Source organism: Camarhynchus parvulus, chromosome 19 (genome assembly GCF_901933205.1).
Source record: "Camarhynchus parvulus chromosome 19, STF_HiC, whole genome shotgun sequence".
NCBI lineage: Eukaryota > Metazoa > Chordata > Aves > Passeriformes > Thraupidae > Camarhynchus > Camarhynchus parvulus.
The window spans coordinates 7,516,803-7,538,553 of record NC_044589.1 but is presented as its reverse complement, the minus strand read 5'-3'; the positions used below and the strand labels follow the sequence as shown (position 1 = coordinate 7,538,553).

The 21,751-nt window shown below is 58.3% G+C and overlaps 2 protein-coding genes across 7 annotated transcripts in view; one reads left to right on the top strand and one right to left on the bottom strand.

The window, feature by feature from the left end:
- The first annotated feature begins 1,555 nt into the window (after nt 1–1,555).
- On the top strand, nt 1,556–5,242 carry TIMM22 (translocase of inner mitochondrial membrane 22). Of its 2 annotated transcripts, XM_030962530.1 has the most exons (4): nt 1,556–1,841; nt 2,169–2,365; nt 3,332–3,404; nt 4,342–5,242. In XM_030962530.1, the coding sequence occupies exons 1-4, from the start codon at nt 1,595–1,597 to the stop codon at nt 4,416–4,418; spliced, it is 594 nt and encodes a 197-aa protein (XP_030818390.1). In that variant the 5' UTR covers nt 1,556–1,594; the 3' UTR covers nt 4,419–5,242. The 2 variants fall into 2 exon arrangements, with proteins under 2 accessions (XP_030818390.1, XP_030818388.1); XM_030962528.1 differs by lacking the exon at nt 4,342–5,242 and having other exon boundaries at nt 1,581–1,841; nt 3,332–3,726.
- Nucleotides 5,243–6,108: 866 nt separating this feature from the next.
- ABR (ABR activator of RhoGEF and GTPase) overlaps nt 6,109–21,751 on the bottom strand; it is a 37,747-nt gene continuing 22,104 nt past the window's right edge. For 4 of the 5 annotated variants that reach the window (XM_030962522.1, XM_030962523.1, XM_030962525.1 and 1 more), the window contains 16 exons: nt 21,485–21,625; nt 20,947–21,068; nt 20,680–20,845; nt 20,055–20,177; nt 19,903–19,978; nt 19,665–19,769; nt 19,139–19,213; nt 18,895–18,992; nt 18,652–18,783; nt 11,804–11,863; nt 11,602–11,711; nt 11,203–11,342; nt 10,653–10,787; nt 10,314–10,419; nt 8,568–8,715; nt 6,109–8,437 (listed from right to left, as the gene is read on the bottom strand). In XM_030962522.1, the coding sequence (XP_030818382.1) occupies nt 8,348–8,437; nt 8,568–8,715; nt 10,314–10,419; nt 10,653–10,787; nt 11,203–11,342; nt 11,602–11,711; nt 11,804–11,863; nt 18,652–18,783; nt 18,895–18,992; nt 19,139–19,213; nt 19,665–19,769; nt 19,903–19,978; nt 20,055–20,177; nt 20,680–20,845; nt 20,947–21,068; nt 21,485–21,625 (1,827 nt within the window). In that variant the 3' untranslated portion in view covers nt 6,109–8,347. Of the gene's footprint in view, nt 8,438–8,567; nt 8,716–10,313; nt 10,420–10,652; nt 10,788–11,202; nt 11,343–11,601; nt 11,712–11,803; nt 11,864–15,646; nt 15,959–18,651; nt 18,784–18,894; nt 18,993–19,138; nt 19,214–19,664; nt 19,770–19,902; nt 19,979–20,054; nt 20,178–20,679; nt 20,846–20,946; nt 21,069–21,484; nt 21,626–21,751 lie in introns of those variants that run through there. The other variant, XM_030962527.1, reaches the window with a different exon arrangement.

Here is a 21,751-nt window from a genome sequence, read left to right as displayed (position 1 = left end):
AAAGTTGCTGAACTTCGTCTAATGAAGTATTTGAAGTGATAAAATTATCCATTTAAATCGCTTTCTGAACCTACCTACACTAAGATATAAGCAGGATTAAGGAAAAAAGAACCAAAATAGAAAAGAAATTTTATTACTTTAGGACCTCTAAAAAGTCGTGTTTCAGGATATCAGGAAGATTTCATACCAGTGCATCATTTACTTAATTGTGAAAGTAATTTTCAATTACTGAAACATAATAATTCCATGCATCCTATTGAGACCAAGACAACTATTTCTCATAGATTTTAAGACCTATGGGTAACTTTAAATAGAAAAGTATCAAATAAGAAGAAAGGTATTTTTAAGGCACACCTATTGTCACTTGTGAAGATGAAAACAGGTTCTAGTCAACAAGAAAGTAAAACAGGTGAAGGAAAAGCAACAAAAGCAAGAAACATAGATTTTTTTTTTAATGCTCCCTGCACCTTATTCACCAAAAGGAAAAGCAACATTTCTCACCTGATCACCAAACAGACCAGCTCCCTAGAGCTGAGGTTCGTGCATTATTTGACACCAGCCCAGTCTGCATTTTGCGACGGAATATTGTGGATATTCTCAGAGCCCTTTTGAGTTGCACATGTCCTGAAGCAACACCGCTGCCCCACGCCAGAGGGGACCGAGCTGTCCCCAGGGCGCAGCCGGGGATGTCCCGGTGCTCCGTGGCACCGTGGGGACACCTTTGCCAGGCTCGGGTGCCTCGGGCCGTGGGATGCGGGGGCCCCGCTGCCCCTCAGAGCCCCGCCGGAGCCGCGGGAGCCCCGCCGCCCCTCAGAGCCCCCCGGGGGATGCGGGAGCCCCGCTCCCCTCAGAGCCCCGCTGCCCTCAGAGCCCCCCGGGGGATGCAGGAGCCCCACTGCCCTCAGAGCCCCGCCGCCCCCGAGCCCGGCCCCGGCCCGGGGGCGGGGCGGCACTGCCCTGAGCCCCGGCTCGGCTCCGGCGGACGCTGAGGGCACAGGCAGAGCCCGCCCCGTGCGGGACCTGTTGCCCTCAGACACCTGCGCGGGGCCGGAGTCAGCGGCGGGGACGATGCGAGGACACGGCGGCGACACCGCGACACCTCACCCGCTGCCCGCACCTCAGCCAGGGCACAGTGGTCCCGCACTGCGGCACCTCAGCGCTCCCCCAGCAGCGGGATGCCCGGCGCGAGGCTGCCGGTTCTGCCCAGCCTAGCCCAGCCGGTGCCCCCGCGCTGCCCGCACCTCCCCGCGCTCACCTGCAGCCGCCGCCGCCGCCGCGCTCGGGGATGCTCCGCAGCCGGAGCCCTCACCTCACCTGCACCGGCCGCACCGGCCACCAGGGGGCTGCCCTGCGGCACGCCGGGTAATGTAGTCCCCTGGATGCCCGGGACGGCCAATCCCCGCGGCGCGCCGCGGAACGTGCCGGGAGTGGTAGTTCTTCCTTGAGGCGTCGGCGCGGGGCAGACTGGGAGATGTAGTCAAAGCGTGGCGGTGCACAGCTGGCTTCTCCCCGCTGCGGAACTACAACTCCCGTGCGCCCCCTCCGCGGCGGCTCTAGCGGGCCCGGACGCGGCGCCGAGCGGCCGTGGGTGTGCATGGCCATCATGGCGGCCCCGCCGCCCTCAGCGCCGGGAGAGCCGGCGCCGCCGCCGCCGCCGCCGCCGCAGCCGCTGCAGTACAGCCTCCTGCTGCAGCACCTCGTGGGCGACAAGCGGCAGCCCCGCGTCTGGGACCCCGCCATCCTTGGCGGAATCCCCTGCCCGCCCAAGAGCGAGGAGCAGAAGATGGTGGAGCGGGTGATGGAGAGCTGCCCCTTCAAGGCGGCACTGGCTTGTGTGGGAGGTGCGGCGGTTGTGGGGTCGTTCGGGGGTCCCTGTGGCGTCGGGAGAGGGGCGGATGGAGAAAAGGCTGCAGTCCCCGTGTTTGATATTCCTCCTAAGCCTCCTCCAGTGCCTGTCACATGTCGCAGGCAGCGATCTGTGTCTGGCTTCCTTGGAGAGGCTCAGGTGCTCGTGGCCTTTCCTCACACAGCCCGGGCTCTCACAGGTGTCCACAGCACCGAGAGATTCCTGCCCTGTCACAGACAGCAGGGGCAGAGCCGCTTCATTGCCTGCAGGGAATGCACTGCTCCAGCCCAGCCAAGTTAATTTCATTGTTTATCTCTCACAGGGTTTGTTCTGGGAGGTGCGTTCGGTATCTTCACAGCTGGCATTGACACCAACGTGGGGTTTGACCCCAAGGATCCCTACCGCACGCCCACGGCCAAAGAGGTGCTCAAGGACATGGGGCAGCGAGGCATCTCCTACGCCAAGAACTTTGCCATCGTGGGTGCCATGTTCTCCTGCACGGAATGCGTGGTGGAATCTGTGAGTAAGAGCCGCTCAACCATTAAGAAATGTTTTCTGGTACCTATTAGAATCCTCTACTAGATCCAAATAAGTACATATATCCTCTATGCAATAGGGGTGCTTTGTTCTTCTTGGGTAGCAAAGCTTTTCAGCTTTGAGATCTGTCTTCAGAGCTGCTGTTCTCTGACAGAATGAAGAGCTCTTCTGCAGCACCAAAGTGCTTTTCAGTTTTAAGTCCTAAATGTATTGGCAAGCATAGGCATTACTTTTTAAAACCCTAGCTACAAATGCTTGTGTAAAATGTCAAACTGTGAGTTGCAAGATGGTAATTTCAGTCTAAAAATTCCATATGCAGAAAGGGATCATTTGATGAAAGTTCTTGAGTAACAGGCCCGTTTTCTTCTGGCCCCTACAGTCAGAAATGACCTTTTGCAGCTCAGTAGTAAATCCATCATCTGTTTTTTTTAAATAGGAAAGTTACCCTGTTATGAATTTGAATTGAAAGGCACAATGAGTTAAGAAGTTTAACTCATCTAGAAGAAAAGTGTATCTGCTTGCACAACGGAGCAGAGCAAAGAGATCTCTGCACTGGTGAAAATCCAGCATGTCCTGGCTATAGAAATAGTCCATCTTTGTCAGCAGGTGCTGGGACTCTCACTGTGCCAAGGACCAGGCTCAGGGCTGCTCTCATGTGGCTGTTGCACTTTTAGACTCAGGGCTGTGTTCTGTCTTGTCTCACCTGAGGATCCTTCCCACAGCACTGCATTGCACCACATGGATTTGTCTCACTTCTCCCAGTTCCCTTCTCCTTCCTCCCTTCCCTGCCGTGAGAGTCTGGGAGTGCAGGGCCATCTGCTGAGAGCAGAGGGAAGAACACCCTCGGCTGAGAAGGGGATGGAAGGGCGTTTAACCTTTCTTGCTGTTAGCACAGATACTGAGTGTCATTCTGTATTTCCTTGTTGGCTGTGATTTGTAACTCCACAGTATCGTGGGAAGTCAGACTGGAAGAACAGCGTTATCAGCGGCTGCATCACGGGAGGAGCCATCGGCTTCAGAGGTTGGTGTTGCCTGCTGGGAGCTGTTTCTGTGATAAGATTCAATTTGGTTATGCAGCACACAATGTTCTCAGAGCAGCACACACACCACAAACCTCTTTGCATGGGGATGTGGTGAGGCCAGCTGAGAGTGTGCTCCGGACTGGCAGAGCTGTCAGCTCCAAGAATAAGTGGGGTTAAGGAAGGGTTGGTCACAGAGGAAAATCAACAAAATTCACTTGAAAGAAAAGTCAGGAGATGGTGGTGGCTGTCCACAATCTTCTGTGGTGTCATGGGAGAGAGCCAAAAATATATACAGCTCTTGTGTTAACTGAGCTCTACACATCTGCCATTTCTGCTACTCTCCTTTGAAATTAGAACCAAAGAATTCTCTTATTTTCTACCATGTGTAAAATGCTTTTCTCCTTTCTCATGTGTCAGTTCAAACAGACAATTCTACTTACGTGTGAATGAGAAGTGGGGTTTTAGTCCAGCAGCACTAGTGGAGACTTTCCTTTAGTGGTAACATCTGGGAAAATGCCCAAGTAGGAGAGAACTGCTCTGCTCATCAGAAATATCAAAGTTCTCTCACTCTCCTTAAGAAAAAAACCAGTCCTGTTTTAAGAAGCATAAATGAAAGGAAAGCTCTTGAAAGTGCTTCTAATTGAGCTTGTTAAGTTGTGTTTGTCCTAGACCTAATCCTCTTAGAGCTGTCAGAGCAGTGGCTGCTCTTCCTCTCCCTCCGTAGCCCCACCAAGCCACTTGCAGGGCTCGGATGAGAGTGCAGTAAAGTCAGCAGTGGCCACGGGAGGGTTTGTACATCAGACAGTGGCAGTGCCAGTGTCCCCTGGGAGGGCACTGCCAGGTTCCTGCTGCTGTGAGCTCTGAGCCAGCACAAGTTACTGGGAATAAGAATATTTCTCCTGCTTTGTCTCATGGTTTCCCACCCTTGCCTTGCAGCTGGGCTGAAGGCCGGCGTGATCGGCTGCGGAGGATTCGCCGCTTTCTCCGCCGCAGTCGATTACTACCTCCGGTAACAGCCAGGAGCAACAGTCCCTGTTCCAGTGCTGCTGCTGAGAGCCTGCACCACAGCACAAGCACCAGGCTTACCTTTCCACTGCCTCTGGAGTCGGGGTGGCGCTGGCCACTCTGTGAATGACTAACAGCAACCTGGCTGCGAGCCCTGGCGAGCTGCTGCAGGCAGGCTTGCGGGAGCAGGGGAGGATGGAGCCAGGCACAGAGCAGCATCTCCAGGACAGATCAGCTGACTGTCAGTTTCCAGGAAACATGCCTGGACTCTGAGCTCTTTCGATCCTTTGGGGCTGATTTTGATTAAGTCTGTTGCTGGCATCAAAAGAAGGCAGGAGGACAATCTTCGAAGAGAAATGCAGCGATTTAGGTTGTCACATATTTGAAGGTGCTGCAAGTGTTTTAACAGTCACCAGTTTGCAGCTTGCTACTCTGTTGGGGAGAGGTAAGATCCTGTGGAGAAATAAGCTTGTTCCAGGCTTTTCTTAAAATACCATCTGAAGACAAACCACCATCTGTACAACTTGTCTTATTTCAAGTACAGAGATGAGTGCCAGATTTCTTTACCATGTTTTAAAGGGAAAAGCAGAAAGGAATCCTTACCCTTAGAGCTGTGTGGTTACTGGCAGATGAACAGAATAGTTTAAAGGAAAAAAGAGGTTGTTGCTGAAGTATAATTCTCTGTAGCCACTTGGCTAGCCTGATTTAACCTCACTGTGGGAGTGCAATCTTGCTGCTGCTTTAACTGCCCCAGGCTCACCCCATTAGTTCCAGCAGTTTGATAGTGAGACTTAGAAAGCAGAGCTGTGAGAATAAACCAGTGTTTGACAGATAACTGGGCACTCACTCAGCACACAGCCTGCTTCCCATCACATCCCTGTGCCACCTCCAAGTGCCCCAGTGTTACTTTACACAGGGGGAAGTGAATGTTTTTTCTCAGCTCAGTTTTTTCTGAGCCCAAAATTGGTGCTGAAATCAAAACATCTGTTTGTTAGCTCAAGGAGCTGCTGCCTCTTTGATTGGTGTTCTATCTGCCCTCCTGCTCTTCTAACTAAACTCTGTTCTCAGACCTCAGAGGGTCATTTTTAACCTTAATTGAGCCACTCCATAAAGGCAAACACTGCCTCTAATCTTTTTGAGGCAGTGGCATTTCAGATGCAGTACACACTACTAATAGGGATTCTCCCACTCACCTCCCCTCCTCCACATCCACAGTTGGACATCCCAGAACAGTGACAGCCCTTGTTGACCTGGAAGAGCAACACTAGCAGTGTGTTTTGGCTGATACAGTGGTCAGTGGTCAGTTTGGAGGCACATTGGCTCCCATTCCCACATGGAAAGAAGTGGGGAGACAGCAAGCACCATGTGATCTATCAGATGAGGTTTCCAGATCTCCTGATGTCCCTTGCTGTGCCTGTTCAATATCCTCAGGCCAGAAGCTGTGCAAGTCAGCTGAATTTTAAGCTTGAGTAATTCTAGGCTGATTAAACAGCCTGGCTCCAGACAGTCCAGGGTTTTTTTCTCCAAAATGCAAGGATGTAGCCCAAACCATAAGAAGTCTCTTCAAAGATTGCCTGGCACAATGCCTATGCTTATACCACTGGCTTGAAGTGCAACTAGCAAGAATTCCACGACAGAAAGAAGAAGCTGTAATGCCAAAGTGATCAGTTAGTGCAAACAGCAACACCACAGGGCTTCTTTTGTGCAAATATCGGGGCTTTGCATTTTTATTAACATTTTTTTTCTCCTCACGAGGTTTTACAGCCATTTAAAGTTTATAATCTACAGAAATTGAAACAGAACACAAACAAAAATATATCCTTAACAACTTTTGAAAGTCAAATATTAATTAACAGTTCTATTCTACCTGTAGCTGCAAGAGTCCACCCCCCTCTTTTCCTTCCTGTAGGGACAAGCAAAAGCCAGTCATGGGGACAGCCACAGCCTGTTGTGCTGGGCTGTGGGGACCGGGCCTCCAGCCACTGTCACAGGGGGAGATTTGGCTGTACAGAGTCTCCATCTGGAATGACAGAGAGTGGACAGAGACTTGGACACATGTAACAAATCAGACACACACAGGGATCTGTTGTGCAGTCAGATCTAAAGCTTGGCCTCCTTACTGGGTCCAGGGCCAAGACAGACGCCTGGTTATTTTCTGCAATGCTGTTTCCCTTCTGTTTAGCTGGTAGTCAAGAGGAGCAGGGTCTGGAGTGTGAGCCCTTTGGAGGGGGACTGAGACCTCCCCTCCTTGGTTGCTTTGCTGGTGCAGGGCTGGCAGGTGCTGCCTTCCCCAGGGAGGGGGCTGAGGACATACCTGGTGCATCGGTGGCTGGGCTCTACCTGGAACAGTCCAATAGCTGGGAGGGTAAAGGCAACGCTGCTGTGGGGGACAGGCTTGGTCACTTCTCATCCATCTCCATTTGGCACAGGAGAGCACAGGGCCAACGCAGTTGGGGACATGGGGGGGCTTTTCCCACAAGAACACAGACTCAGCTCACAGAGCGAAAGGTTTTGTGTCCCAACAGGTACCAACACCTACGTGGGAGCGTGGGGGACATCCCAGGAGCCAGGCACTGGGGCAGCCTGTCCTGCCCTGGGACATGGTGGGACAGCTCCAGCCATCAGCTTGGGAGGGAGGGGTCACTGGAGCCACTAACAAACAAACCTGAGCTGGCTGGGCACGGCTAATCCAGCAGCAAGCACTTTGGGAGAAAGACAGAACGAAGCATTTCTGCCTTCAGTCGCGAGGGCCATGAAGGTTTTCCTCCTCCCATCCTTCTGTGCTGGTTCCCAGGCTGGGTGACCATGCAGCTGCTGCAGAGCACTTGCCTCTGGCAGCCAGGCTGCCACTGAGGCAGGGCCATGTGCTGCCATGTGCCCAGTGCAGCAGGGAAGGCCAAGGAAGGGACAAAACATCTCCTTGTCCCCGTGGCCATGGGAGGAATGCTGGTGCCCCAGCAGGCTGTGCCACGGGGTGCATGCAGTGCTCATGGCAGTGCTGGGCTGGCAGGGTTGTGAGTGCCTCACTATGGCAGAGACAGAACTGTACAGCAGATACCCTGTTCCCCACCAAATTTCCAAACTGGGGAAATTTGCGACCACATCAGTGCCAGAGCAGACGTGGGGTCAGCCCATGATGCAGAAAGCAAACCCGCCTCTGGCTGGCCATCCTTTCAGCCTGCTGTGGATCGAGACCAGCACAGCACCTCTGGCTCCAGCCTTGTGTGAGGGGTTACCCCATAACTACTCAGAGGCGAAATCCAGCGAGGAGAGGAACCACCACGCCACACATACACAGGCAAAGCACAGGGCTGGAGAGGGAACTGGCCTGAAAACACCCAGAGGAGCCGTGGCAGGGAGGAAGCAGCACCCTGCTCCTCTGCTCTCGGGGTCACAGTTTGCTCAGAGCGGAGCAGGATCCAGGCACAGGGTCCGACGCTTGTGCAGGCAGCGAAGCCAAAGCGGGGCTGGTGTCACCATCAGAGGGAGGGAGGGAGGCCCATAAGCTCCCGGCCTCGGAGCGAGCCAGTGCTGCACATGCAGGCGTGGGCAGGGAGCTGGGCAGCAAACAGGCACTCGTGGGGCACTGCAGGCTTCAGGCAGGGGGTGCCTGGTAGGAGTGAGCGGGCGGGAAGGAGTCCAGGAGAAAACTAGCCAAGGGGGAAGCCTGTGTCCACAGCCCTTGTCAGTCACTACCTCTTCCGTTGAGCAAATATACATAAAAACAATCCTTGAACACAAGAAGGGACATAAGACACGACTACTTTACAGAGAGGGCCTGGCACCTGCTGGGACCAGGCCACTGGAACATGATTGTACAGGAGCTGCAGGCAGCACCGTCCTGGGTCTGGGCTGGTCTCCTGTGGGGGCTGTGGTCCAGTCTGTGTCCCCCAGCAGGGAGCTGGAGTGTTTGCAGCTGGTGCCTTCTGCCTGCAGGCTACACGTCCGTGGAGAAGTAAAGTGTGTTGCGTTTGAGCTCGCTGAAGGAGATGGGAGGATGCTGCAGGTAGTAGAGAAGGACCTGGACCTGTAGAAGGTAAATGGAGAGGTTGTTACTACAGAAGGGAAGAGCTGCCACCTCCCAGCTTGTCCCATCCAACAAGAAGTAACAAATTACCCAGACAGGCAGGTGAACCCCTCCAGTACCCAGCTCTTACCTGGGCCATCACATCGTGGGACCAGATGTCAGAGGCCAAGGTGAGGTGCGCCTTGCTCTCCCCCTCTGAGGGTCTCAGAAGTGTCGGCCCAAAAACCGTGGCCAGATTGTGGAGAGACATTTTGTTGATAGGTTCCTTTTCAGCCACCCTGTGGGGTACAGGGAGAGAGGCAGTGTCAGCCCCTAATGATGTTCAGGAGAGGGGATCCATGGGGTGATGTGGAGGCCGAGGGCTGCTCTCCTCCCAGCAGCAGTGGGGCACCTCCAGCTTTCCACTGCCCTCTGTAGCCCTCAGAAAAGCCAGGTGCAGGGCAGGGAGCTCTGCCCCCTTCACGGCCTCTGCTGGAGCTGCTGGGCCTGGCTGGGAGCCCTGGGTGTGATGTGGCAGCAACCAAGCCCTGACTTCTGCACTGCGGCGCCTCCACCCTTCCCGAGCCCGCAGGGTATGGGATCCTGCACCAGCCCCTGCCCCCTGCACCCACTCCCCTCGAGGCTCCCTGCCCCAACAGCCCTGTGGGAGCCCTGCCAGCACGGAGGGAAGCAGGACCACAACATTGCCATGTTAGGAGGCAGCTGTGCTCCCCGGCACAGGCTGCTCGCCGAGCCCCGGCCAGGGGAGCAGATGTGGGAACTGGCTGTGCCCGGTTCTCAGGATGGAAATGGATTTTTCCTTCTCCATCCCCCAGCATCAATCACTTTTTCTGTTTGGTTTTAGCCAAACCAGAGGAACAGAAAAAAATTTTATGATGCAAGTAACATGAGCCATGAGCCCCAGCTCTGGCCAGGCTCTGTGTTCTGCTCTGCTGCCCTTCCACAGCCCTGTACCTTCCCTGGCTTTTGGGCCCCCAGGGACCCCCAGTCCCTGAGTTCCCAGGTTTGGATGCACCTCATCTGGGCCAAGAAAAGCCTATCAAACCACAAACTGCTGCACTCACCCTGGGATAGCTGATATGAGGTGTCACCTGCAGTTCTGGGACATTTCCACAGAGCTGAGTGTCCTTGGTTCTTGGCCACTCGCTGCTGACAGGTGACAGGGATTGCTGCATCTTGTTTTGCAAGGACTACTGCTGGACTGGTGGGAAGGGACACAGAGCTGTTTTCCTGCTAAGGGGGACACTGCAGAGCTCCCAACTGATTCCTGCCCTGTGCTGAGGCCAGCTGCTCCCTGCAGAGCTCATCCAAGCAGCTGCACGCCGGCTGCAGCAGCCAAGCGTTCCTTGTTTGCAGAGGCCGTGTGCTCCCTGCAGAGCTGACCTGGATCACTGGCCAGGCACAGCCCAGACCCTGCTGGCACCACAGCTGGTGGTCCTGGGACACCAGGGGCTGCTCTGGAGGGGCAGAACAGCCCCAAGACCCCCCCAGCATCCTACAGGACCCAAAGAGAGAAGATGTGGAAAGGCAACATTGATATCAGAGAAGGGTCTGAACAAGCTGCACGTTGGGGAATATGCCAGAGCCCAGAGAGACAGGGCAGGTGGGACACACCTGGAGCTGTACCCTCTTGGAAGGGCTGGGAAAGGACCACTCCATGCCTGCCCCAAGCTGCTGTTGCTGGCCCTGGCTGCTGCTCTGCTCTGCACCAGCACAGCACCATCTGCCTCCAGTCTGGGATCAGCCTGGAGCTGTGCAGGCACCACAGGAATCAAACAGCAGCTCTAACTCTGTTCATGTCCCATCCCCAAGGCAAAGCAGTGAGACAGACCTGTCCTGCACCTCCCACCCATCCCAGGCAGCCCTGAGCCGTTACCTTTTCAAGTGCTCCAGCAGGAAGAGAAAGGTGATGAGGTTGGGGTCAGGCAGCGAGCGGAGAAGGTGCATCATGCAGTTCTCCTTGGCAGCAGGATCTGAGAGAGCTGGAGGCAAAGAGGAGGAGGGCTCAGGACAGGGTCTGCTGCAGCAGCAGGACCCACCACAGCCAGACACCTCCCAGCAGCCACTGTGTGAGCACTGGGGAGCAGCACCACCAGCCCTGAGCTGGCCTGGAACCAGCAAAAACAGCCAGGACCAAGTGGGCTTGCTCCCATCCCAGAGCAAGCGACACTCAACAGAGTTTGTGCATCATCCCCTTCCCCTTCCCATCCCTTACCGATGCCCTCCATGAAGGCAGGGTAGAGCCTGTCAGTGAGGAGGGGCTCGGGCAGCTCACGGAAGTACAGCTTCAGCGTGCCAGCGATGGCATTGATGTCCATGTCACTCAGCATCACCAGGATGTCCTTGTTATCTGTCCAGAGAGCACCCACATGTGACGCCTCCTGCCCTCCTGATCCCCTCTGTGTCACTGCAGCTAGCCAGACAGGCTGCCAGCTGCAGGGCAGGGACAGCACTGCTGGGTTCACAGCCCCATCAGCCAGGCTGAGCCCGGGAAAAGCCCAGTGGTTCCCGCCTGGCTGGCCAACAGGACACACAACGATTTGCAAATCCATTTGCAACGTTTCCCTGACTCAGTGTCTCCCAGGAGCCAGCTCAGAGGCACAAACAGGCTGGGATCTCTGGGTGTTTTTGCCCCTCCTCACCCCCAGCCCCTTCCTGTGCAGAGTGGCACATCTGGCACAAGTGCAGCGCACTAACCAAACCCAGCCTTGCAGAGGGCTGGGGAGGGGGGATCTCAGAACACCAAGCTCCCCCAGGACACTCACTCGCATCAAAGACAGCTTTCAATGCCTGGATGTCAGTGGCCACTCCAGAGATCCTGTAGATGCCAACCTCTTCGATGCCCCTCTTCTCCACCTCCTCCACGCACTGGCGCACGATGTAAGGCACCTTGGAGCGCTCGCGCCTGGCTCGGGAGGCAGAACTGTCACCAGAGACTCCCAGGGGAACCCTGGCAGCCAGCCCAGCCCTGCCAACCCAGTGCCCAGCCCTGCATGCACGAGGGGAGGATGGGAATGGCAAAGGGAACACGAAAATCCCCAGCAGAGAGCAAAGGCCAAGCTCCCCAGTGCTGGTGGGAGCAAGGGCACCCAGTGGAACAGGAGCAAGGGGACCCAGTGCAGCCCCACACCCAGAGCAGCTCGGCCCCACAGCCCTGCATTTACTTTGTCACCACGCTGATTTTCACCCCGAAGACACCAGTCTGCTTTTTGGACGGGGTCCTCTTCAGGCTCATGTCCCTGCTTGTGAACTTCATGGAGAACTCCACCTTGATCTGTGGGAGACAGGGGGTGAGTGCTGGCTGCCCTGAAGGCAAGAAGGGGCTGCATGCACAGCAAGGGGCTGTGGGTCCCCCACCCCACTTACTCCATTCATCTCAATCACATCCATGTGCCAGTTCTTGGTCTGCACGGCCTGTGGGTCCAGCTGTGGGGAGAGAAGGTCTGTGAGTTCTGTGGGGACACAGCCTCGTGCCAGCCCTGCTGTCATCCCAGCCTGCTGGCCCCCAGAGCCCCTGATCTGCAGATGGTGTAGGGCACAGGATATGCTTTTCCTGGGCAACATGACCAGAGAATGGAGAGGTTCCCCTTTGGGGTCTGGGGTCCCTCTGGCTGTGCCCTGAAGCCAGGTGGGCTCAGCCCCCCTGTCCTGCCCTCTCCCCAGAGCCCCTGCAAGGCAGTGCTTTAACCCACACCCACAAAGCAAGAAACTTCCAAGAAATTAGGACTATTTCTGGCGGCAGATTGATGAAACAGAACTAGGGCAGCGTTTTCCATGCAGAAAAACAACATCTCCCCATAGCCAAGGCTATTTATAACCCCTGGGAATGACAGGCTCTGCTATTTCTGGCTTTGGGGCTAGCGGGGGACTCGGTGACGCTGCCCTGGGTGCAGCGAGAGGTGCTGGCATTCCCAAGGCCCTGGCACATGCCCTGGTGGGTTCCGGGCCCCAGGGCTGTGCAGAGGTGGGTGCAGTTGCCTTTTGGGGCTTTTTGGTCCCCAGCTGGTGGTATTGATCCAGCCCCATCGATCCCTGTAATGCACGGGGCAGGCAGCCCGGCCCTAATGTCCCCTTGGGGAAGGGGATGGGATCTGGGAGCTGGTGGGGGCTCCCAGGGCTGGGGACACGCAGCTGCCAGGCCACACTGGCACCAGGCACGTGGGGTCACTCTGCAAGGACACGGGAGCTTCCTGCAGCTGCTGGGTCAGGAGATGCTCTGGGCAAGTGTAAAGATGCTCAGAGCTGCTGCTCCAGCCACGCAGCTGCTGTTCTCCTGCCCACAAAGTCACTGCATGTCACGATGGGGGGCACTGTGGGGTCTCTCATGTCCCTTCTTGTGCACCAAGACCCCACAGTGCCAAGGACAGGCTCGAGCTGCCCTGGCTCTTGGCACAGACCCAGCACAGTGGCATTGCCAAATGCCCAACCCTGTGTCACTGTGAGCCCAAACAGCTCCTCAGCCATGGGAAAACTGTGCTTCCCAGCAAGGCAGAAATGCTGCTGTCTCCAGCATGGCCCAGGAATGGCTCCTGACACGGGGCCCTCCTGGCGCTCCAGGCCAGCACATGGAAGAGCCCAGCGAGTGCCACGCTGCTCCCTCTGTGCCAGCCCTGCTGGGGAGCAGCAGCAGGAGGAGGAGGAAAGTGAGGAAAGCTGCAGCTGCCCTGGGCTCCCATGGGACCCTGCAGCAGATCTGGACACTGGGATCACGAGACTGCAGCCAGAGCACAGCCAAGCCCAGTCCTGCTGCTCCAGCTCCTCTGTGCTCCCCTGCAGGGCTGCATCCCCCACGGCACTGCCGTGGAGCCAGCACAGCCAACACCATGTCCCAGGCACTTCCACCCTTTTCCCCACTCATGGCAGTGAAGCCCCTTCATCCCCCAGTCAGGTCAGGAGCCTGTCTGCTCTGCAACACGATTTTAACTGCAGCCACCATGCCTGCCTTCCCTTCCCCAGCCCTCAGGTCCCCCTGGCTCTGATGGCCCTGGCAGCTCACATCTGGAAGGGCTTTAGCAGAGCTCTGAAGAAAGCTTTTATTAAAGCCAGCCTGGCTGCTGCCAGTGCTGCAGACCTTACCCTGAGCACGTCACTCCCCTGCAGCCTCTTCCCCCTGCATGGGCACAATCATCCCACAACAGCCAGCAGGGCCCAAATTTGGGCTAGTTCTGCTGGCACCATGGGCCTGAACCCCCTGCAGCTAGGGCAGGTCCCTGTGCACCACTGTGGCCTGGCCCTGGTGCTCTCTGACCCTCCTGCAGCAGCAGCAGCAGCACATGATGCTGCCACTCCCCAGTTTAAGCAAAGCCACGTCCAACACTTCATCTCCAGGCGTGGGAGGATGGACAGGAGCATCCACCCACAGAGCCAGAGGCAGCTGCTGCCCACACAGTACTGGCAAACACCCCGTCCCAGCTCCCAGCACCATCTCCTTGTCCTCTGAAGGGAGCTGCCCAGACCAGGGACATCCCAGGTCAGTGGGGAACTCCTGGGCCAGGAGCCCTGGGGAGCAGCCTGCGAGCCAGCATTGTGCAGGATGAGATGTCAGCTCCTCTTTGGAAGACCAGATGGCTTCAAACACCCCTCTGTGCCTGGGGAAACATCTCAGCCAGGTCACCAGCACATCTCCACGCTGCTCTGTCCTGCATCTCAGGTGGTATCCACGCCCAGGTCAGCATTCACTGTGGTGCTGCTCTCATCCACGGCGAGGTGAAACACCCTCTGTTTGTTGCCATCATCCTGGCTTCCCAAATTATCCAAAGCTGTTTGTTTGTAGGACAAGGCCCCAGGTTGTGGAGGAACAGGCAGTGAGCATCCTGGCAGTCCTGCAGCACTCTCTGTGTTCTGGGGAGGTCCTGCTGGTGCTGACCCTCCCCTCCTTCTGCTTGTCTTGTCCATGGGACAGCTCCAGACTTGAGGTGATGAGGCCACATCCTGGAATTTTGTCCTCAAGACACGTCCAGGTCATGGCACTGTGACAGACCCAGGCAGGGCTGGGTGCACAGAGCTCCAAGGTGAGGAGCAGTGTTCCAAATCCTCAGGGTGGTTCCCAGGGCCCCAAACACTGGGATGCTGTGGTGGGACTGTCAGGCTGGGCATGTCCCCTCCTCACATCTCAGGCCCATGAGGTCACCCCACCTCAGCCTTGGGTGAAGCACTTGGCAGCAAACCAGTGACTCAGCCTTTGAGGTCATCTCTGCCAGGGCCCTGGGGAGTGGGATCCCAGAGGAGCTGCTGCAGCCAGTGCTGCTCCCCATCAGCGTGGCACCCACAGCTTCCCCAGCCTGTGGCTGCCCTGGCAAGCAGATCCCTCAGCAGACCTCCATGCCAGGGAACAGACAATCCCTGAGCCCCCAGCACCGTGGGACAGAGCAGCCCCCACACCAGCAAACGCTGGCCAAGCACAGCCCCCCAAAAAATCAGCAATCCACAGCCCTGACAGAGTGACCCGAGCAGCAGCAGCAGCACCCACAACCCAGCAGGACCCCGGGGCCACATCCAGCCCTGCAGCCCCGGGGAAATGAAACCCCTTCATGCTGTGACCCAGCAATAGCCGCCGGGCAGCCTCCCCAGAGAGCCCGGCTGCCCCTTAATCCCCTGGGCTCGGCACTGAATCGAGGTTAATGCAGCTGCGTCACACACACACAGCCAGACCAGGCTGGGCAGGGGGACTGCGCCCAGGGAAACCCCCAGAGCCCCCCGTGGGGCTTTTGGGACAGCCTGCAAGGGTGCTGTCCCCCTCCTCTGTCACCTCTGTCGCACATCCCCGCACTCTGTGTTCCCAGCAGCACCGGCTGGTGTGGCTGCGACATGGCTGCGAGCTGGGAAAGCCTGGATCGACCCGGGCTGCAAGAGGGGGGTGCAGACAGTGTCCCCGGGAGGCGGCCCCAGCCAGCCCGGGAGCATCACTGCCCCCGGGCAAGCTCCAGGGCCGGGCAGGGACCCCCGGTGCAAACGGCTCAGCCTCCGGAGCCTGCCAGCACACACAGGGAAGGAGCAAAACAAACACCTCACAGGCTGCCAAGTGCATCTAAAAGAGCTCCCAAAGCACCCAAACATCTCCCTGCTCCGTGCACAGACCCCGCAGCACTCACTCTGCACACAAACAACACAGCCCCCCATACCAGCGCCCCCCACCCCACAAAACCAGCGGTCACAGCGCAGAGCAGAGCCCGGCATTGTCCCCTGCAGCCTCCCCCACACCCGGAGCACCTTCTGCCGGAGCAGTTTGCTGCGCACCCTGCCCCAGAGCCGGGCGCCCGTGTTCGGGGCTCGCTTCCCCTCGGGCTCCTCCACGCCGCGCTCGCCCCCGGTACCGGTACCGGGGCTGCCCTCGGGCTGCACCAACACCTCCGTCATCGCTTCGGCTCCGGGCAGGCGACACCAGGGTGCCCGCGGCTGGGTCAGCGCAGCATCCGCATCCGAGAGGTCAGCGGGGCCCGGCCAGGGGAGCCCTGCTGGGGCGGCGGGGCGGCGAGCGGCCGGGGCTCATCTTCAGCGTGTGAGCCGGGCTGGCGAGGCAGCCCCAAAAACCTCCCTACCTCCCTCCCTCCCCCTGCGAGGAAGTGACTCAAAGGCAGCCCCCCGGCGGCCCCCACGCGTTTAACCCTCGCCCTGCCGCTCCCCGCCGCTCGGGAGCGCTGCCCGGGCTCCCCGCCGCCGGTATCCGCTCTTATCCGCTGTTGTTTTCCCCCGGCCGTCGGTATCCGCTGTTGTTATCCCCCTGCCGTTCTCCCTCTGCCGTTATCCTCTGTTGTTATCTCCCAGCCGTTATCCTCCGTTGTTATCCCCCTCCCGTTATCCCCCTGCCGTTATCCTCCGTTGTTATCCCCCTGCCGTTCTCCCTCTGCCGTTTTCCGCCCCGCAGCGCCAGCGGCAGCCGCGGCCCCCGAGGCACCGCCGCTGGCGGCTGCAGCATTCCCGGCTCCCCGCAGGAGCCAGGCTGGCTCTGCTGCGCTTGCTGAGAGCAGGAGGAGGCTTCTGGGGTCTGTTGTCACGCCTAGGGAACAGTTGGATACCCCCATGTCCCCTCTGTGTACCCTGGCCCTTGTCAGCCCCACTGCCAGGGGGGCAGGGAAGCCCTGGAGGGGTCCCTGCCTGCTGAGGGACAGGCTGAGGTGCAGCTTGGGGGGACTTGAGTGCCCTCCAGTCCATCCCTCAGCAGTCCCTTCAGGTCACTATGGCTCCCTGCAGGTCAGGGGTGCCCCAGCAGCACAAATCTCCCCTGCCAGAGACTCTGCCAGGCCAGGGAAGGGGACAGACAGACAGACAGACAGACAGACAGGCAGCTATTGCCTGAGGGTACAGCAGGCACCGTGCCCATGACAGCACAGGCTCTGCTCCAACAGCCAAATCTCCCCTGTGCATCAAATGGGCTGAGGAAGGGGGTCCTGAGAGCCCCTTCCTGCACCCACTGCCTTCTCCTCCAGGGCCTGGGGGCCACATCCAGCCTCTGTCCTCTGCAATGGGGGCACAAGCACTCACAGCCTGCTTTGCCCACCACCACACCCGTCTGCCATCCTGGCACAGCACCACACAGCCCTGCCAGCACCCAGCAGACACAGCCCAGCTGCTGGGAGCAACCGGGACAGCGCAGAGCAGGGCTGAGCCCTGCAGTGCAGGGGACACAGGACCCTCATGGGGACACGAGCCAAACAGGGCAGCCCTACCCCAACAACAGCATATTCCAGCTTTAGAAAATGGGGTTAATAACAACAAAACAGGGTTAGTGCCAACCAGGAGTCACAGCTTTCCACTGAGCAGCCAGTGCTGCTATGGGACCAGCCAGGGTGAGGAACATCCAGGGCAGCACCTCTGCCTGAATGCCTCAGGTACAAGGCAGGGGGGCAGCTCTGGGGCTTGACTACAGCCCACAGCCCCAGCAGCAGCACTGCCCATGCTGCTCACAGCTGTCCTGCCCTGCCACCAAGCCCACCCCTGTGGCTCTGGGTGACACCAGGACAGCCCCAGCCCTGTCACTCTTCCATCCACCCATCCAGACCCTCCTTGGGATAAGCAGCCCCAGGGCCTTCTCTCTTTCCTGCTCTTCCCCCAGAGCTCTTGCACAGCGGGTACGGGCTGTGCTGTCCCTGTCCCGACCCCCGCATCTCCCAGCATGACTCATGTTTGTTGATCCAGGCCATTTCCGAGAGCGCAGCTGGACTGATCCCCGCGGGACACCGAGCCCCTTGCCTGCCCTGGCCTTCCCCCTTGGCCCAGTGCCACCCCCACAGCACTGCTTCCTGGGGGAGAGGGCAACAGAGGGCTGATTTCAGGTATGGACAAGCCACTGGTGAAGCTGAGCCCCCTCCTCCCACGCTGTGCCCCCTCCAGTGCTGTTTCCCCACAGCTTCCCATTCCCTGCAGCATTTCCCTGCTGCTCTCTGCTCCCCTGGGACCTGCCCTCAGTTGCTTTCCCACGGAGCAGGCAGCCACGAGGGGCCCTTTGGAGTGGCCCTGGGTGCAGGGCTGTGTCCCAGGCGTGACCCTGTCCCCAGCACAGCCAGGCTGGGCTGCCCACCAGGAAAACACAGAGACACCCCCAGCCCCAGCTCTGTTCCCCTGCCCTGGGTTTCCCTGCAGCCTGGCCAAGGTGGCTGCAGGGGGAACGGGATATCTGGGGGTTGCCTGCCCCCCACTCCATGCTCCTGGTCCTGCTCACCTGGGAGCATCTCAGGGCAGCCCAGGCCTCCATCCCCCCTGCCTGGCAACCGCCAATCAGAGGCGGCTCAGCCATCGCCCTGGAAACCCCCGTTGCCATAACAGCAGCTGATGGAGGCACAGGGAAGGCAGATGGTGGCAGAGGGGGACACAGGAGGGACAGGGGGCTGCACATGCAGAGCCCTCCCTAGGGCAGCTGCCAACCCCTCCCCACAGCCCCCCAGGGCCACAGCACGGAGAGCAGCAGAACGGAAACACTTCCAGCCCAGCTGGGGCTGGATGCATCTCTGCAGGGAAGGTCTGGCTCTGGCACCTCCACAAAGGCTCCTCTCACTTTGTCCCATCTTCTCCTGCAGCCACTGTGCCCCAGGACCATCACCCCCATGCCTGATGCCCACCCACCTCACTGTCTTCAACCCGAAAACTGCTGTACCCCGCTCCCAAAAGCAGAGCTGCCCACCCCAGGCATCACCCCAGAACAACCCTCCCAGCCCAGGTGCCAAGCCCTAAGGAGTCCCCCTTCAGGTGAGAGCATGCCCAAAAGCCCCAGAGCATACCTGGATCTGCCCCTTGCCCATGATCTTGTCCACAATTTCGTTGTTGTCCTTGTTGAGTTTGGTCTTGTCATAGCACTTCTCGTAGCAGAGGATGCGCAGGGACTGGGAGCCCTCCAGCTCAATCTCAAACTCCTGGGGTGTGGAGGGAGGGTGGCTCAACCCCAGCACCCCAGAGCAGCTCCAGAACTGGGCTCAAAGGGAAATGGGGAGCACAGCCCATCCCTGCATGCCACCCTCCCTCACCTCATTCCACTGCGGCTCCGTGGTGTCCCGGAACACCCTGGTCTTGGCTTTGCTGACAAAGTAGCCAAAGGAGTCCACCTCCAGTGTGCAGTAGAGATCTGGGGGAGCAGACATGGCTCAGCACCCCAGGAACACCCTCACCATCTCCCAGGGGACCACAGTGGGCAGAGTAGGGCCACGTGCTGGGCCCCAACTCTTCCAAACCCACCAGCCCCTCCAAGCAGGGGTGGGCACCCACACTTACTGGCTGACTGCTTGAAGCCCTTGGCAGAGTGGACGATGACGTGCAGGAACCCATAAAGCCCTGGGGACTCATCATCTGTGCCAGGAGAGCAGGGGCTGTGTCAGGGCCTGGGGCTGGCCATCCCCAAGGCAGCCTTTGCCACCTTGGCCACAGCAAGCACAGTGCCTGCAGTGACACCCAAATCCCCCAAGCCCCTGCAGGGACATCCCTAAGTCCTGTATCCCTCACTGACACACATCCCAAGCTCTCCTGCTGCTGGACAGCCCCGGGGGAGGTTCCCAGTGGGGCTGGCTGGGTCTCACCCTGGGCACACTGCTCCTGCCCAGCCCATGGTGTGGGATGGACAGAGCCCAAGAGCAGCCCCGTGCTGCAGCCGGGATTGCTCAGCCTGGGAGCCCGACGCTGCTCCAGCAGTGCCACCTGGTGGGAAGCTGTCCCCTGCACAGCAGAGTCCCCGCTCCAGCCCAGGGACCCCGCAGTCCTGCCAGCATCATCCCGGGCAAAGCAGGACCCAGCGGCCACTCACCGTCCTTGTTGCTGGTGACTGGGATGTTGTGGACAGTGCGCAGCTTGAAGCAGGATCCTGTGAGCACCTGCAGCTCCACCGAGCTCAGGACAAAGGCCTGGAGATCTGGGAGAGGACAGAAACTTCAGAGGGACACAGCCAGTGCTGGTCACAGAGACTGGAGAGCACCAGGCTGGGATCCTATAGGACTTCTGAGGGAAACCAGGAGCCCCAAGAGGGCCAGCAGCCCCAAACTTACCCTTTTTCTGCAGCCTCTGGATGGCCTCCCTCCACTCGGAGCGCTCGTAGTCGGAGGAGAGCAGGAAGAGGTAGCTCTGTAAGAGAGGAGATGTGGCAGGCTGTGTGCAGCCAGCGCCGAGCCCGGCCCCAGCCCCAGCCCGCCCTCCTCACCTTCCCGTTGCGGTTGTGGATGCGGAAGGGAATGGCAGGGGAGTTGAGCAGCAGCCAGAATTCGTTCTCAAACATCTTCTTCTTGAGGCGCTCGATGGCGCGGCTCTGCCCCTTGTTGGCTTTCTGTAGGTGGGGAGCAGAGGGGACCTTCCAGAGGTGCCCCTGTCCCCCCAGGAGCCATCCCTGATCCAGAGCAAGGCACCCACCCCAAGAGCAAGTCCCACACCTGTCACAGACATCTTTTATGAAAAATCCTTTCCTTAGGATTTTTCCTCTGGAGAAGCCGAGAGGCCTCAGGAACAAAAGGTAAACAATGGTTATCTGCGGCTGTGGAATGCAACAGGTGGATCTGTGATTGGTCTCATGTGGGTGTTTCTAATTAATGGCCAATCAAAGTGAGCTGGCTCAGAGAGAGAGTCTGAGCCACAAGCCTTTATCATTTCTTCTTTTTCTATTCTTAGCTAGCCTTCTGATGAAATCCTTTCTTCTATTCTTTTAGTATAGTTTTAATATCATATATATCATAAAATAATAAATCAGCCTTCTGAAACATGGAGTCAGATCCTTGTCTCTTCCCTCATCCTAAGACCCCTGCAAACACCGTCAGCACACACCCTTCTCTCACCTCCTTCTGCACCTCGCTCTTGATGGCTGAGATCTTCATCTTCATGTCCTCCAGCTCGTGGTCGGGGATGACGTGCACCTGCGGGCAGTGCTCCGACTCCTCCGGCGAGGGGAACACCAGGTCGGCCAGGGGCACGTACCACTTGCAGTCGTACTGCTGGTGCTTCCTGCAGCCAGGGCACGGGTGCTGACTGACCCCTCCCTGGCACATCCCCCAGCCCACTGAGCGACAGGGGGGTTGTGGCAGAGTGCCCAGTGCCCTCCTTACCCCACTGCTGTCTTCTTCAGCTTGGCACAGAGCAGCACGTCGGTGAAGAGGAAGACGTGCCGCAGCTTCCGCGAGCCCTCCGACAGCTCCACCAGGAAGCCATCCTTGACAAGCTGCCGGGTCTGCGGGACAGAGGGGCTGCCATGAGAGCAGGTAGGGAGCAAAGGCCAGCAATCCATGGGGAAAGGCCGACAATCCTGTCCCTCTCTGTGGCTCAGCCACCAGGAGCATGGGGAGGTCTATGTCTCCACGTCCAGCAAGCAGCAAGGACTAGGTAGAGCCCTAATCTTGTACCTGGAACTGTATCTGGAGGAGCCCACTCCAACTCCTCCAGATGTACCTGGAATTGTATCTGGAGGAGCCCCTCCAACTCCTCCAGATGTACCTGGAATTGTATCTGGAGGAGCCCCTCCAACTCCTCCTTAGTGCCTCCTACCCAGGCACTAAGGAGCTCTTCAGGGCAGAGACATCAGCCAGGGGCTGGCAAAGGGCTCAGTCCCCACCCTGTGCCCAGGCACTGCCCACCCCACAGGCTCACCTCGCCCTTGGGGGTGGTGACCGCTGTCCTCCGGGGGTCGATGTCCTCATTGATGCTGGAGAGGAAGTTCTGGGAGATGCGCAGGGCGTCCTGCAGCAGAGGGTAGTCAGGGTGGTCAGCTGGGGTGTGCTTGAGGAGGTCCTGGAAGGAGACAGGCACAGGTTAGCAGCTTGAAATCACCCAGCCTGGAGACCCCTCATCAGCACTCCCCACAGCTGCAGATGCCCAGGAGCAGCAGAGACAGAGGCCACCACCACCCCCGTGGCT